Raw genomic sequence first — 17454 nt, 5'->3', positions numbered from 1 at the left:
CAATCAGATTTGTACCCGTGTCCTAATCTTGCTTGCTTGAACACCTGATTGCTGTAACTTTGTTTTTTGTCTTGCTTGAACACCTGATGGCTGTAACTTTGTTCTTTGCCTTTATAAGCCCTGTGCAATTACAGCTCGGGGCTCCCTCCTAACCTCCGCTGTGTCGGTGGGTAGGACGAGGCCCGAGTTGCAGCTCGCTTAAATAAAGCCTTGCCTTGCTTTTGCATTTCGGAATGTCTGAGTCTCGGTGGTCTTCTTGGTGGTGTTCTCACGACTTGGCACAACAGTACGAAGCGTGGCCAGGCCTCCAACCCCTGCTGGGTTTTCCTCACAGGAGTCAGGTGATGAGTGTAACGCTGATAAGTGCAACATGCCATTATAGGACCAAGACCCTTCCTTGATTTTGCCACAAGTTTCCAAACATCCCCAGAGCAGGTAGTGCCATGCACCCCATTTTGGCCCTGGAAACATCCCATGCTAGAGCTGCCAACCCAGAACTCGGGATTAGTGATTGCAGAAGCTTCCCGCCTGCCGTTGGCTAACCATGCAATTGCACTTTCCTCATGCTTAAGAGGAGCTGGGTAGAATTAGCCAAGCAAGAGCTCACTGATGAAAAAGTGAGGATCCTATATCTACCACAGGAAGTTGCCAAAGGATTAAACAAAAACAAACAAACAAAAAAACCAACCCAGACATTTGGGGTCTTGGCAAGCTTCGAAAGTGCTGGTCAGCTGCCATGGGTTATTGTCAGTGGCTTCCTGAACTGAGGGCTAAGCCTTCTGGAAGCTTCCAGAGAGGACTCCAGACAACATCCTTACCCGTGCCGGGTGGAGTCTTTGGGGAGGGCGTGGTTTTGGCAGGAATCCTGGTGGCATTGGCTGGGCCTTTCTGGCCAGGAGGAGCCGCTCCCCTGGGGGTGGCGATCTTTGTTCCAGTTTTCCATCAGCCCCCTGTAAATGGAATCAGGGTAAAGCAGTTTTCACCTGGGGGAAGGCAACGGTCACCGAGGCGAGGCGAGGCCAGCCCCGTTTTCCCACCTTGACAGGAAGGCAGGAAGGCAGGAGGTGCCCTTAGCCTCCCGGGCACCTCTTCTAGCCTCAGCCCCACAGTCGGGCTCACAGGCCCAGCACCCTGGTTCCCATTCCCCTCTCTCGTTCAGGGTCTGACAAAGCCTCTGGAGCCGCGGCCAGTCATCTACTTGGCGTGACCCTGGGGGACCTGCCCCAAGGACACCGTGTTTCCAACTCCAATTGTGGATGTCCCTCATTGATTGTGGCTGTGTTTCCCAGAAGGCCTGGAGACACCATTTGTTGAACCTGACCAAGAATGCTAGACAGCGCTAGGTCCTGCTCTTTCGTTGCCTTCCCATCAGCCATGGCGGAGTCTCAGGGGCCCCTCAGCTATGCTGAGTGCTTGGCGGTGAGCATGCTCGAGTGCACAGGCACAGTCTGCTGACTGTGGGCCTCCAGGTGACCACTGGACATAACATGGTCCTCAGTAGATGGCCCAGGAGGGAGCAAGCTGCTGGGGCAGGTGGGGCAGAGGGGCGCTATGCAATCATGCTCGGGTGACCTGCGGGGTGTTTCCAGTTCCCAAAGGAACCAGGCCAGGGAACCCACCTAGAGTAGACACTTTCAAACTAGGATCCCCCAGGTGTCGCAGGGGTGGAGAGAGAGGGGAGAAGAGCAGCTCAGAGCCCCTGTTCCCCTCTCCCCTGGTTCATGAGAACCACAAAGATCGGCCTGGCACTTCCCTGTCGGCCGCATGTGAACGCCACAGCTGGGCAGCCTGGTTCTGACAGGTGTTTCCTTACCTTGAGTTTCATCTCCTTTGCTGCAGAACTGGCAGTTCGGGGTGTGACAGGAGAGGCGTGTTTAGGAGAGGTGGCTGGCTCAGGGCACACGGCAGGGCTGGAGGGTTTGATCAAAGGGTCTGAGCTACCAGGAGTGGGGTGTTTGGGGCTAAGGCAGGGCCTATGGTTCAGGGTTTTAGCACAGGAAGGTGTGGATGTCTTAAACATAAACATAAATAAAATCAAAAGATAAGTCAGCACATGGGGGAGGGAAACAAATTGAAAAAAAAATAAACACAGTGATTGAACATAAAGAGAGCAGGCCATGGTTTAAAGCAGCGGTCTCCATAGCGTGGGGGTGCTTCATCAGCCCTCCTGATCCCCAAGAAGGGGAAGAAGCCATCTTCCTGCACCACAGGGCTAGCTGTCTACCAGTTAGACACATGGGCCACCACACTAACACGTGGCAGAAACTGCAAAACTTGCAAACGACTGAAGTTTTCAAAGAGAGGATGAAATGGGGGCAGTGGTTCTAGAATGTTCTTTCTCTAGCCATTGGCTCTTGTGCCCCCTCCTTTGGAGACCACTGGTTCACAGATGCTTCACCCTCAGTGAGTCCATGGGAATGACTGAGACTACAGTAGTAGGACGTTTCTTAAGAAAGAACTTCACATGGCACGGGTCAGAGGTTCCCCACTTCCAGCTCAACTCCCCAAGGCCTGCTAGGCCCACTTGTCTAGGCCAGCTACCTCCACCACACCAACAGAACCCTAGCAGCTCAATGGGGATCGCTCTGGCCTCAACTCTTAGAGACTCAGACAGCGATGAAGTTATTCACGCATACAGGCACGCACACACTGAAGTCCCTAATCTTCATGTTATCTAGTGAATACTAATCTGGCCAAAGTTAACTCTGGAACACGCTCCACCTATGAAAATAGCCAGCATCTGGACACCATGTGAAGAATCTGCTCCCTTCAGTGAGGGCCCCTGACACCTTGTTCTAACAAGCCTTGGCAGCTTGTTCTAACCGCTTCTGGGGACTCTGACTGTGAAATGTCAGTAGAGGAGGGCATGGGGCCAGACCTTAAAGAATAAAAGCTAAATGGCTGGCTGGTAAAGGTGTGCTACAGATCTGACCTCTGAGGTCACCGACAGCAATTCCAGGAGATGGAACTTGTGCCCATGTCTGTAGAGTGTATGCATAGACAAATGTGTGAATGAATGCAGGGACGCATGAGCAAATGACAACATAGATGAACGTATGCATGCATCCATGAGAAGGGACCCCTGCCCTTTGCCCCAGCACTGTCACCATGACTGACAAGCAGCTGGCTCCCACTTGAGAGCATCCCCTGGGAGGGCAGAGCTCTTAGGTCTCTGAAGGATGCTTAGCTGCCTCCCTGGGCAGGGTCTGTGGGGTAGGGGAGCCCTGATTTGCACAGGACAGGCGCTTTAGGGAGCAGCCCTCAGCCCGAGCTACCAAACTCTTCGAGTCAACTATGCATGTGGAGACTCCTGTCAGGACTCTTGCGCAGACTATAATCCAGATGTGCCAGGCAGTGTTGTGTGTATGTATTTATTTACACTGGAGAGTTGAACCCAGAGGCTTGCACACATTAGGCCATGTGTTCTTGAGCTACACCTCCAGCCCGCCCCCCTTTCTTTTATGTCAGTCATGGGGCTTGAACTCAGGGCCTTGGGGCTGTTCTTGAGCTCTTTCCCTCAAGGTTAGTGCTCTACCACTTTGAGCCACAGCTCCACTTCTGGTTTTTGTGTGGTTAATTGGAGATAAGACTCTCACAGAGACTTTTCTGCCTGGGCAGGATTGGAACTGTGATCCTCAGATCTCAACCTCCTGAGTAGCTAGGATTCCAGGCATGAGCCACCAAGGCCCAGCCCGAGCCCCTCTCCTTTTTTTGAGACAAGGTCTTGTCACTGTCTTTCCAAGCTGTCCTGGACCTCAGGATGCCCCTTGTCTGCACCTCCCAAGTATCTGGGATAGATCTGTGCCAGCCACATCTACTTTTACAATGAATGATTAACATGTGAAATTCTGGGGATCAAACCAGAGTCTTGTGCATGCGGGGAAAGTATACCACCACTGAGGTACATTCTTAGCCTGTTCCAGGCTCATTTTATTTTAATTCACTTACTTTTAATTTTTATCTTTTCCTGCCAGTACTGGGGCTTGAACTCAGAGTCTCATTCATGCTCTCACTTGGCTATTTCACTCAAGGCTGGCACACTACCGTTTGAGCTACAACTCTACTTCCAGTGCTAATTGGAGGTAAGAGTCTCTTGCCCAGGCTGGCTTTGAACCACGATTCCCAGATATTAGCCTCCTAAGTAGCTAGGATTACAGTCACCTGCGCCTGATTTCCAGGCATCATTGAGACTGGACATTATATATATTTTTTCAAATAGGTCTAACCTGTGACTGTGGTGGAATTTTCCAGAAAAGAGACTACTGTGCAGTTTCAGATAGTCACTAATGGAGTTAGACTACCACTATGAAAGGGCTGAGAGGGTCGGGCAGGGCCCAGGATGCAGGCCATTTCATCTGCATATCTCCTATCACCACTGGGTTAAAGCTGCCTGATGGGAGTCTCCTATGCCGACCCATGTTTCTCCACTCTGTGTGTAAGACCTGGATCCGGTTTCTTCCTCCAGTACCCTCACAAACCCAGGCCAACCCCAGAGATGGCTCTACCAAAACTGAGCCAGCTAGGATTCTGCTTACCCTCACTAGACTTTGCCTGTGCTGTTCCCCTCCTTGGCATTCCTGTCCCTGCATGCCAGCCTCATCTCTGTTTCCTTCCCAGCCTCCCTCCCAGTTCCTCTCTTCAATGCCTTGCCTGTAGCCCTGTTTTTTGCTGGAGATCACTTCTTGGCTCAATGCTCTCTCAGCCCTCACACGTATTTTTTGTCTTTTCTATGTATCCTATGAATATAGATAATACGTTTTCTGGGTCTGTAGTGGCAAGTGGAAGATATGCAAGCTCAAATTTATTGCAGAAAATTTCAAGCATACCGTCATTTGAACTGGGTGAGCAAATGGCAATTAGGAGCAGGAATTCATGAAGCAAGGACCACCCTTCCCTGGTGTTACTATCAAAATGATAAATGCTGCATCCCCCCCCCACCCCCGAAGCTTGCAGAAAAACACCATGGCCTTGAAACGACAGCTGTGTCCTGGTGACAAATGCTCTGCACGTGTTGTATGAGTGTGCACTCATACAGAGCTAGCAAACTCGGCCGGCATTCACGCTTCAAGACCTGATCCACTTACCTTTGCTCTCTTGTCATCATTTCCGGTCCCATCTTTGCCTTTACTGACCATGCGAGCTGATGGAAAAATACAAAACAAGACTGCGTGTTACAACTCCGGGTGCACAGTTCCAGAAAGAGCCAACTGTACTTCAGGGCTGGTGCCTGGCTTTTGTGGAAACCGGAGTGATTCTCTTAGCCTTCAAACCTGCTAGGTGTCACTGGGTTAGTATCACACAGCACACTGGGGCCATTGCTCGGAGCAACCTGGCAAGAGGGGCGGCAGGCTGGTGAGGGGAGGGACATGCAGAGGGGATGCAGCGGACCCTGTCAGAGGTACCTGACACTGGACTGTCACAGGCTGTCTCCCTGTCTCTGCCAAGGTCAGTCCCACCCAGTAGAGCCAACCTTACTTGGGAGAATATTTAAAGGCCCCAAGGACATGGCTGGGAGCCACTTCCTGCTGGGTCCCAGGATCTGAATGGGAGATATGTGTGCATCCTGCAGCCTTGATCTCCTGGGAGGTTCCACTTAGGAACCAGGGCCCGGATGCCTCCTTCTGCTCCAGGCCTCCAGTTTGTAAGTGGTCCTAGTGTCCACCTTCCTGGCATCTTACACTCAACCGCCTCCCTCACAAGGATGCCTGCCACCAGAACAGGTAAGTCTGGTAGGGACATCACCATTCCTTTGTTGTGATCTGTACCCCACCCCCCAAAACTGCCCCTATTAGTGGAGATCCTACCTCTGATCCAAGATGCTTTGGGATGAGCCCATCCCATCCCACCCTGTCCGGGCGCTGGGGGCTGGAGAGGGGGCAGAGGGAAGGTCTTGCCATTATGTAGGGGCCTCTAAGGAGGTCAATCCAGCCACTTCTCCAAGTCACATACCAAGGAGCTACTGCCACACATCCACAGATGGCATCTGGGTCTGGTGGCTGTGGCCACAGCCACGTGGAGCCAGCTGACCCCCGCCAGCCTCCTCCTAACTCGGCCTTTCTCTCCTGATGGACATGGGTAACCAGGTGACCATGGACTGGCGCTGCTCTTGGTTTCAACATCCTATTCCTCTTGCGCCAAGGCCCTGGGGGCTCGCAGGCCTCCAGGCTGCAGCTGCAGATTGGATTTCTAAAGTGATTGGTGCTGCCTCTCTAGCCTGGAGGACTTGCTTAGTGCTGCTTACGTACGAGCTCTGCACTGCCCACATTGGGTGTGGAAACCTAAGGGGGCACCCAGGAATCTGCATTGCAACAGGGGCCCCCAAGTAGCTCCAAATGACATGCTTTTTCCTTTGTCCAAGTTAACCAGTATTATATGTGTTAAGGCATCCGCTGGGTCAGCCTTTCCCATCAGAAGATGGAAAAGGGGAGATAGGAAAGGGGATGCAATGCACGAGCCCTCTTTCAGGAGATGCTACCATTTGCAAACACAGCCAGGAAATCTATCCTGGGCATCCTTCCTCGATGGTCACAATTGACATTTACACACTAAGGGTGCTGACAAGTCACAAGTCCTGCACCAGCAAAGCTTGTGTAACTTTGCTTGTTCTGTTTTCCACCTGACACACTATTGATGTCTGATGGGTCATGATGGAAATAAAATAACACCTGAGGAAACCCTGTTGGAAACCATTAAGTCACAATCATTTGTCACCTGCTGGTTTTTGTAATTTAATCTAGGACGTGGGACTTTTTCCTTCCTAACATTTTTTTTTCTTACTCCGTACCCAGGCTACCTTGAACTTGTGATCCTCCTACCTCAGTCTCCTGAGTATTTTTTTTTTTTTTTTTTTTTTTTTGCCAGTCCTGGTGCTTGGACTCAGGGCTTGAGCACTGTCCTTGGCTTCTTTTTGCTCAAGGCTAGAACTCTGCCACTTGAGTCACAGCGCCACTTCTGGCCATTTTCTGTATATGTGGTGCTGAGGAATCGAACCTAGGGTTTCATGTATATGAGGCAAGCACTCTACCACTAGGCCATATTCCCAGCCCTCCAGAGTATTTTTATCTTAAACATTAACCCCCAATACTAGGGTTTGAACTCAGGGCTTCATGTTTGTTTGGCTGTTCGGCCAGTGTTCTACCAGGAAGCTACACCTCCAGTTGGCATTTGGGGTTGGAATCTCATGGAGATATTTTTGGCCTAGGCTGGCTTTAAACCATGATCCTCCAGATCTCAGCTTTTTGAACCAGTGGTGTCCAGCCCCATCTTTTTTGAATTTTCTGGTCCTGGGACTTGAACTGAGGGCCTAAGCACTGTCCCTGAACTTCTTTGTGCTCAAGGTTAGCACTCTACCATTTGAGCCAGAGCAACACTCCCAGCTTTTTCTGAGTAGTTTATTCAAGATTATGAGTCTCATGGACTTTCCTGACCTGGCTGGTTTCAAACTGTGATCCTCCATCTCAGCCTCTGAGTAGCTAGGATTATAGGCTTGAGTTACCAGCTGCCTGGCTCCAGCTCCATCTTAAACACTAAACACAGCTTCTTTTATTTACAATGTATCAAATGTTCTGTATAAGCGGAATCTGCATAAGTAGAATCTAAAATTGATTTGCCACCATGAACCTAAGGAGCATCCATTTCTGAGCCCCGTAAATAATTTGAGAACACTATTTTATTTAAACCATCAATGCACCCGCCTGGAAGGTGGTTGTGCGCATGCTCCCGGTGGGCTGAGCTTTGGCCCCGGGAGACAGCACAGTGACCTCCATCTCTGCCAGGGAGGAGGGGGCACTAGACCAGGCAGCTGCTTCCGGATCACTGTCTGTTCCACAGCTGGGGGGCCATGAGCTCCCCTTGGGCTCTTGGTTCTCTCCAAGGTGCTGTGGGTGTTGTGTTGTCTGCTGACCAGAGCAGCAGCAGACAGGCCCTGGTCCCTTTCTGGCAAGAAAGCGCATAGCAAGGCTTTCTCCAGGGCGCCATGGGGCACGGGGAAGTGAGCGGGCCCCATCACTTCCTCCGGGGGAGGACCTTAGGCCGGAGATGTCTGCCTTCCTGAGCCTTAGTTCCCTCACCTGCAAAGTGGGGCTAATCATATCTACTGGGAAATGTGCGGAAGAGGCTAGACTATGCATATAAGGCCTGGCATAGAATCTTGAAATGGTGGCAGCTGTCATCCTTTCTGTGGAGGGTGCCCACCAACCTCTCGTGGGCTGGTGGACCACGGTGCCACATCAAGTGACCAGAGAATCACACAGGGCAGAAGCACAGGATGGGGGGGTGGGTGTCGGTGGTGACATGCAGAATGGCCGGCAAGCGGCAAGCGTGAGGGGAGCAGGGGACTGGGGAGGGAGCAGTGGTGGCCGGGTGTTCAGTTTAGTGCCTGTCCCCGAGGCTGGCCTTGAAGGAGCTGAGGAGGACCGGAAGCTCAGGGCCCGCAGCTTGCGTGGCACAGGAGGGTGCCAGGGGAGGCGCAAGGGAGCTCAAAACACAGACCTTTGAGTTGAGGGACCCGGCTGACGGGCCTCCCCGGCAGGCTAGCTGCAGGCTGCTTCTTAGATGGTTCCAGAAGGCCAGCCTCTTTTGTGGCCTCTCCCACCGAGAGGCTCCGGGCCTCTTGCTCCTGTCCAGGGGCCCCCAGAAGTGTAGCCCCTTCCAAATCCGGCTGGGCCTGCGCCTGCTCCTTCTGCACGTTGGCTTTGATTTCCACATGGAACGTGAACTCGGGGACCACCTCGGGCCCTTCCGGGGTAGGCCCCGTGCAGGGCCCATCGGGCTGCAAAGATGGGGTCTCTGTAGAAACTTTGGAGAGGAAATCAACAGGAAGTGGGATGGAACCCTCAGCTGGCCAACTGAGGATGCCGGTGGCCGCATTGGAGACCACCGGGGGGGATGGCCCGTCAGGGGCTGGTGAGGCCTGGGAGGAAATGGAGTCGTGGGGCGATGACTCGTCGATGTCACGGTCTTCATCCGGCTCCTCTTCGCCACCCAGCCTCTCTTTGCCCCAGACCCCCTTTGGAGCCAGCCCCTCCTGGTGTTGTAGCAGCTCAGAGCTTGGATCACCTCGCTCTGTGTCCTCAGGTCCCATCCCCAAAGGCAGGCATGCAGCCGTTCTGAGGCCTTGAGGGGCAACACGGGTGCCAGGCAGGTCCAATGGGCATTGGGGGCTCAGACCCAGGGCTTCCTGGACCACCTCGCCTCTCTCAGGCTCTATGTGGAGATATTCAGGGGAAGAGGGCTTCAAACCAGCCAGACTCTCCCTGGCTTGGTCTCCACGCTCTGGTCCCCATTCCTGGGGGGCTTTCTCAGGGCCCCCCGGTAGAGGAAGTGCCGGGCGGATGGGATGCTGTTGAGGAAGGTGCACGATGGCTGGGACAGGAGCCTCTGACTGCTGGTCACCCAGAGGTGGCACTGAGGCCTCAGAAACTGCGCCGCCGTGTCCAGGCTGGGCTTGAACACTAAGCCCCTTGGCCAGGGGCCTCTCAGGTGCCTCCCTCTGCTGTCCTGGAACTCTCACTTCCTCTGGGTTTGAAGAGGCAGCAGTGGCAAAGATTAGCAATGGTGAAGTCATTTTGGGAGGAGGGGAGGGGAGGAGAGGTGATATTGGAGTTTGAATTCAGGGCCTTTCACTTGCTAGCCAGGTGCTCTACCCTCTTGAACCCATGCCACAACCCTTTTGGTCTTAGTTATTTTTCAGGTAGGGTCTCAGGCTTTTGCCTGGTCTAGCCTCGGCCCTCTCCTACCTCTAGCTTCCACATAGATGGGATGACAAGCAGAGACAAACACGTTCAGCTTACTGGTGGAGTTGCAGCCCCATGAACTTTTACCCAGGCCGGCCTTAAATTACAATCCTCCCAATCTCTACCCTCTGAGAAGCTGGGATTATAGATGTGAGCCACTGAGCTCAACACGAACAGCATTCTTGCTATAAGAAAAGAACACTCAAAGAGCACTGCAAGTCTTCTTAATAACCACGAGGCAGGCCTGAGCCTCATCAACTAACTCACTTTGGTTTGGAACAAAAGCTCCCCTGTCTATCTTGCTGAGCCACCCACCATGAGACTTCCCCTCTCTGGGTCTCCGTTTTCTCATCTATCAAAGCAGGCTTGGGCCTAATGAGTTTCCAGGTCCCTTTGGTGTGGGCATTTCCCCTCCGCTTACCCACAGACCCTTGCAGGGCGCCAACGGACCAGCATCTCTTTGAGCCCTCTCTCCCCACCCCTTCCCTCTTGCTCACGGCTCCCCCTGCTGGCAGTCACTAGTGGGAGTCACAAACCAGCGGGCTTTGACAGACTAGGAAAAGCCCTAATTTATGATGACCAAAGATCAAGCCTTTATTCATAGGTCATCCATCAGAACCGGCCTCTCACCTAAGTGAGGCTGGAGCATGGTGGCAGCCAAGAGCTCGGGAGCCAGTGTTCTAACTGCCCACCCAGCACACGGTCCATCAGCTCACCAGGTCAATGGAACACTTTTTTTTCCCCCTGGTTCACTCATGTGACATTCATGTGGCTGTGCATTCAGGACAGAAAAGTTATGCTCTCCAGCTAATCCCAACCCTGAACATCCCACCTAGTCCTAATAGACCACAAATTAGCCACATAGATCTTTAGCTTTCCTCTGAGCAAACCAACAATCCCAAAGGATTTAGTGACTTAGAAAAGAAAGAGAGGAGGATTGGGGAGGATGTGTGTGCATCCACATAGGTGTGAGCACTGACACACAGGGGTAACTCGTGGTTTGTCCTTCGGTCCCCCGTTGGAATCAGTGTGGTTGCACACTGGGCTTACTGAGAGACTCAGCCCCTCCTTCAACATGGGCTGCTCCTAGCGCTGGATGCCAGCCACACAGCGGCTGTCAGGAAAATGGATTGCTTTCTGCTCCTCAAAGGGCCTTCAGGTGCCTTATTGAGGTGCTTGGTCCAATTCCAGGAAGGACTACCCGAAAACTAGAAAGCCAGCACAGGTGAAAGCATAGGTGAGCGCTGGCTCTAAGCCCGAGGGTCTCAATGGACAAGGTCCGCTGCTGGCCAATGTGCCACCTTACAGGCCAGGTCTCCTCAGCCTCCTGGAAAATGCTCCCTAGCATCTGCTCTTGACTGGGATGTTCTGGACTCTGATATACTAGAAGACTATAAAAGACCCCACAAACATAAATCATGCAGGGACTTTGAAATCATCTATTCAGGTTTGTGCAGCTGGGTATGGACTAGGTCCTTACAAACCTGAGTTTCAACATCTGATGGCTCTAGGTCACCTTTCCCTCTTAGACCCCTTACGAACAGACTCCTGAGCCTTATTTGGGAAGAAAGAGCCATGTAAGCCTTAGCCTGCACTAAAAATCTACAGAACAAACTCAGATCCACTGTTTCATATGAAAACAATTGACGATTTCTATGGGTTGGACTGTACAAAAGCTAAAAGACAAGAGCTGGAGGCGTGGCTTAGTAGTAGGCCAAGACCCCTTTAAGAGTAGGAATGGGTCGGCTTCAGCAAGGTAGTGTCCCCTAAAACCAACCAGCACCACTAAGGTAGGGTGCATCTTCCCACCTTTTGTAAAATACAGAAGCTTCTGCATTATACAATAGACTCTAGCTCATTTATCCAGAAAAACAATAAGCAAACTCCCCCCCCCCCGCCCAAACCTCAGCTATGTCAGAGTCTTATTTCCTCAAATTAATGCTCTAGGATTTAAAAATTAAGTTCTTTTTTTTTGGCGGGGGGGGGGGGGGTGGGCGGGTTGTGGGGATTGAACTCAGGGCCTGGGCGGGCACCGTCCCTGAATTCTCAAGGTTAGAGCTCTACTGCTTTGAGCCACAGTGCCACTTCCCATTTTCTGGTAGTTAATTGGAGATAAGAGTCTCCCGAACTTTCCCACCTGGGCTGGCTGTGAACCACAATCCTCAGATCTCAGCCTCCTGCGTAGCTAGGATTATAGGCATGAGTCACTGATGCCTGGCGAAAGCTGCCTTTCTTGAACACAGCAGTTTAGTTTCTGAGAAGGAAATCAGAGATCTGGAGGCTGCCCCAAAGGAAGATGAAACATAAATGCTTGCTGGTGACGGGATGAGGCCCAGGGCAAGCTTTCTGAGCCTATTTTCAGGAGAGGTGCCCCGCATTCTCAATGGCTGAGCAAGGCTGGCTGCTTTCAGGAGACAGACTACCTCAGGAAAGACTCAGAATGGTGTCGGGAGACCCCAATCGAGGCTCTTGCCATATCTAAGTGGCCCACCTTTGATGAGACCATGTCCCTCAAGTCCCCTGAGTTTGATCATGAGGGCCCAAGTCAGAGCTCTATTGTCCAGGGAGAGCCTCTCTGAGAGCTCCCATCCCTCTCTTCCTGACCCTCAAGTGTGGAGACCATTTGGGGTCACTGACCTTGAGTCACATGTCCAGCAGCTTGGTCCTCCAGGTTTGGGGTGTCTCCAATGCCCGCTTCTTCAGCTGCTCCAACATAGGCAAAGGGAGAGAACACAAGCACAGGGTTACTGCTTGCTGGGACCCAGGCTGTGTCTTCTATTCTGAGACCTGCAGGGAAGGTGGCTCCTAAGAGGACCAGTGCTGCAGCCCTGCCCCTAAGGTCACTGCTGAGTTCCCGAAAGGAAACCCACAACACCACACCCCTTACAGGGGACGAGGACCTGGGAGAAAGAAGCTTTTCAGGTGGGCATTGGTGGCTCATGCCTGTAATCCCAGCTATTATGGAGGCTGAGAGCTGACGATCGCAGTTCAAAGCCAGCCTGGACAGGAAAGTCTGTGAGACTATTATCTCCAATTAAGCAGAAAAACAAAAAACAAACAAAAAACCCGGAGTGCAGCGGCAGATCTACTATGCAAAAAAGCTTAGAGACAGTGCCCTGGCCTGGAATTCAAGCCTCAGGACTGGCACAAACAAACAAATAAACAAACAAACAAGAGGAAGGAAAGGAGGAAAAAGACATATATATGTGTATATATATATAGATATAGATATATACATAGAGAGAGAGAGAGAGAGAGAGAGAGAGAGAGAGAGGCAAAAGAGCTTTCCATAAAGACCCCAGGATGGAGGCAGTGGGAGGAAGGATTTCCATGAGCTGCAGGAGAGGGGGAGATTCCAGGGAGGCTGTTCTGGGAGGCGGGAGGCAGAGGAGTCAGGGGAATGCCCAGGCATGGCTATTCTGAACCTAGTTCCTCATCTGAAGCTCAAAGGAGATGATGTGGGTTTGACTGCAGGAAGATGGCAGAGGTAATAACAGAATCTGGTTGGGTGCTGGTGGCTGACACCTATAATCCTAGCTACTCAGGAGGCTGAGATCTGAGGATCATGGCTCAAAGCCAGCCGGGGCAGGAAAGTCTATGAGACTGTCATCTACAATTAATTACCAAAAAGCCAGAAGTGGCTCAAGTGGTAGAGTGCTAGCCTTGAGCACAAACGGTCAGGGATAGCACCCAGGCCCATAGTTCAAGCCCCAGGACAGAGAGAGAGAGAGAGAGAGAGAGAGAGAGAGAGAGAGAGAGAGAGAGAGAGAGAGAGAGAGAGAGAGAGAGACTCTGCAAGGATGTTTAGCACAGGGCCTGGTATCGGTAGTTCCTCCAAAGACACTGAGTTTCTCCCCTCCATGTCCCTTTAGCAGCTCATCCAGAACAGGTGAGAAGCTTTAAGGGGATCTATGGCTCCTGTTTAGGGAGCCACCAGTCACCTCAAACAAAAAGGCTGAGGAAAGCTTCTCACTACATCAACAGGCCACAAGCAATAAGTGCTCATACCTAGAAGACAGTAGAAGTTGGGTAAAGCTATAGCATGGCAGATGCAGTCGTCCTGGGGCAGAGTTTGCAATACACTGACCTAGAATTACCAGCTGCCTGAGGTGGGAAGCAGTGCCCACCGCCTTTGGGAAGGCCTTCACATTGCTGGCTGGGCCAGCAGCCTGTCTCCCAGACCAGTGGTGCTGTCTCTGCGTCTAAAACCAACACATCTGCTTGGCCTGTCAGGGACAGCAATGAGAGATTTGGAGTTGCTGACTAGCTGCCGGCGGCCTTATTAATAGCCAATCTATTGGCCATCCCAGGGCAGCTATGGTGGGGCTGGAAGGGCAATGGGCATGTGACCTCCCCTCCATGAGGTCATCATTCCACATCCTCTGGGCCTAACGGCGGCAGTTCACTGTTGGGGGACATGGTATCAGGGAAGCATTGGGCCAGCTGTCCAGAAGGCAGAGTTTGTCAAGTGTGGGCTCAGAGGGACATCAAGTCCAGCTACATGGCCATGGAGTCCTCCAGACAGGGGGGATTTCACCACTGTCTTGACACTAGGAGAGTCAACAAGATGGGGTGGTGACAGTCTGGTCCTGTGGGAGGCAGAACCGGGGGCTGCCAACATCTCTGACCCTAGCAGGTAAGATGCTACATCCATGCACAGCTCCAAGGCCTCCCTACCATACCAAGATGTGAAGGGTTGGGAGCAGGAGGTGGTTCCATCATTTTTTTCTGGGGCTGTGAATTGAACCCAGGGCCTTCCTTGCTAACACTGAGCAAGTGATCTTCCACTGAATTATATCCCCAGCTCTTGTACTGTTGGTTTCAACAGGGTCTGGCTATGTTCATGTCCCTGCCTCAGCTTCCTGAGAGCTGAGATAATAGGTGTGCACCACCATGCCCAATGGCTCCATGGTTTTCAAGCCATCTTCATCTGGAGACACTGGCCCTGTGCTCCTTCTGGCTGGGGACCTGATGGGCTGCTGTCAGGGCTCTACCTGGGAGAACTAGAGGCTGGGAGAGGGGCTAGCCTGCAGCGGGGGGCTGAGCACGGGTGCACGGCTGCCCCCTTTCTCAGGTGGCATACCCACAGACCTGACGTGGGCACAGAGCAGACAGAACATGTGAGGACCATAGATGGTCTCTAGTAAGGCACAGCAGGAGCAAGCCACCACTGGCAGAAATGTGTCTGCAGCTGGATCCAGGAAAGGGGGGAGGGAGGACAAGTAGCTAGAATCCAGCGGAGAGAGATCTTCAGAGAAACATGCAGAAGATTGGGGGCGGAGAAATCTAGAAGCTAGCTCTGAGCACCGACAGGGCGTGGGAGCCACTCACACCAGGGCCACCAGGCTGCCTGTCTTACCCACCCACTCACGCCAGCTGGACAGGGAAAGGGGTGACCCCAGAATGGGGCCAGAGCTTGACCACCATTCATCCTGATTGGCCCTTGAGGACTGTTTGGTGCTATGAAGACTAAAGGGTTTCTGTTTACCCGGAAGAAAGGAAGAAGTCAAGAGTTGGCTCAGTTTTCATCCGGGATAGGGGAGAAATTTCCCGACTGACAAAACTGTAAAGTGATAATCACAGAAAATAAACAACGACAACCAAGTCACACTATGAATTGTTCTGTGATCTTCAAGGGTCCTTCATGCTCAAGGCTGAGGCCCTGCTGGTCTTGAGGAAGCCTCCTCCACATCTCTGCTAAGCGCAGGGGCCATCATTGAGCAAAGTAGAAACACTGCAGGAGAAGGGGTGGTGCCCGCTCCTGCTGCAACGAACATTCTGAACCCCAACTTGGAGAAAAAGCCACAAGATTCGGGAAGGCCAGAGAGCCCTGACTGGGGTTATTTTCCCTGCCTCCGTCGCTGGAGCTTCCTGTGCAGAGATCTTTGGCAGTGCTTGCTGGGCAGCTGTGGCTCACCAAGCCAATGGCTGGAGTCTTCCATGTGCCCAAGGAAGAACATTCGAAGGTGGTGGTGAGGGGGTACCTGGGGCTCCTGGCTTTTTCCCAGGGCCTTCATGACTGGGCTCATCCTGTCACTGTCAGAGTCCCATCACTGTGTTGTGGGACAGTTGTACAATGACGATGCTGAGAGCTAACAACATGGATGCCAGGTCGCATTCCTGAATTCTTCTGGGACTACCCACTGAGACCCTAGACCCTGCTTGGGTGTGCTTGGGTGCTCCTGGGGGTAAACTGGTCCCTTAAGGATCCTCTGCCACCAGTCAGCATCTGAGAAGGAGCAAGGAGTGCCCTAGGGTGTGGCTGTGGCACGGGTCTGTCTTGCCTGCCTTAATGAACCCTGAAGAGAACTCTCTGGAATGGATACCATAAATGAGGAAGCAGCAGGGTCCAGGAGGAGTCCAGAAGGTCCCCGATGTTTTCTGGGAAGCTGGTGGAAAGCAGTTGGGCTCTGAGGCACCTGTTCCTAACAATCCAAGACGTCCCCCCAACCACGGCCCATGTTCCCGCCTCACTCAGACAAGGGCGCATTTCTGCAGCAGGACAGTCGCGGCAGCAGGCAGGGCCCGCACAGCCTGGGAAAGCCCTAAAGTCACCCTCACCTGTGGTTCCTTCTGGGATCTCCGTGTGGCCCTGGGTAGCAGCCTGCTGGCCAGGGATTCTCTCCTCCACTAAGGGTGCAGTCACGTCTGGAAACCACCAAGAATGACCTCAGGTGTGTATGGGGTGAGCCATGCCCAGCCTCTGTCCTTTGCTGCTTAATCAAAGCAATGCAGGGAAGGGAGCAGCTACATGCAAGAAAGCACCAACACTAAGCAGGCCCAAGATTCCTGCCCCAGTTGTCATGGGGAGACACAGGCCACCTGCCAGGGGCAGCATGTACACTGCCGGGAGACAGCCTGCTGGGGCTGGTCCTGGGGTTTCCAAAGAGAACTGTGGAGGTCCCCATGGCATTTCCAGTCATAGCACAGGACTGCGACTGAGGATTGTTGCAAGATCCCTGCCTTGGAACCAGGGGCAGCCATGAGACCCAGCGCTGGCCAATGAGATGGGAAGGCACATCTGCCAGGTGGAGCTAGTAGGACAATCAACCAGGGACAGTTCTGCCCTGAGGCTCTGAGCAAGTCCTTTGTTCCTTTGAGCCTCTGTTTCTCCTATACACTAGAGCTGCCATCTCTAAATGACCGCTAACCCCATTCCCCAAGCCCATGAACCCCCCATGGCAATAACCAGGCCCCATCTTGGCCAGAGCTGGGGACTTGACTATTGAGGAGTCCAGCTTTATGGCAGAGGCACAAGGTAGCCCTCCAGTAGCTGTGGTCAGCATCCCATGGAGGCAGACACCATAGGCCAGTGATTGGTAGGGTGGGCTGCCTAGCTCCATCCAGGTGTTCTGGGCATGAGGGGGTCAGCTGTGAAGGGGTCTTGGGAGCCAATGCAGCTTTGTTCCATGAAGGCGACTTAAATTATGGTCATCTCCATAGCAGAAAGAGCAGCTCCATAAAGCCCAGCCCCCACCAGGCTCCCTCCCTGTGGGCGAGAACCAAGGTGCCTGGGCCACACAGGCACAATCTAGACCACACCAAGCCTTGGGAGAAAGCTTCTTCTGAATGCTAATGACAGCATGGAGGCTGGGAGGGTGGGTGCAGGAATTCAGGACTTTCTCAGGATGACATACAACTTGCAAAACAAGATGAGCAGGAAATGTCTTGCATGGCCAGCTGTCAGGGGAGCAGAGAGAATTGGGCCTGGGCACTGTCA

The 17454-nt window shown here is 52.7% G+C and overlaps 1 protein-coding gene across 1 annotated transcript in view; it reads right to left on the bottom strand.

Annotated features, from left to right (window-relative positions):
- Positions 1 to 17454, bottom strand: part of Mapt (microtubule associated protein tau) — a 93892-nt gene that overhangs the window by 22045 nt on the left and 54393 nt on the right. The window contains 6 exon segments of the mRNA XM_048367273.1: positions 819 to 933; positions 936 to 950; positions 1814 to 2011; positions 5085 to 5140; positions 8491 to 9516; positions 12372 to 12437. Coding sequence (XP_048223230.1) covers positions 819 to 933; positions 936 to 950; positions 1814 to 2011; positions 5085 to 5140; positions 8491 to 9516; positions 12372 to 12437 — 1476 coding nt within the window.

The sequence above is a fragment of the Perognathus longimembris genome, chromosome 17 (genome assembly GCF_023159225.1).
Source record: "Perognathus longimembris pacificus isolate PPM17 chromosome 17, ASM2315922v1, whole genome shotgun sequence".
In the NCBI taxonomy this organism is placed as follows: Eukaryota; Metazoa; Chordata; class Mammalia; order Rodentia; family Heteromyidae; genus Perognathus; species Perognathus longimembris.
Note: the sequence above shows the minus strand (reverse complement) of the source record. Positions and strands in the feature narration are given on the sequence as shown.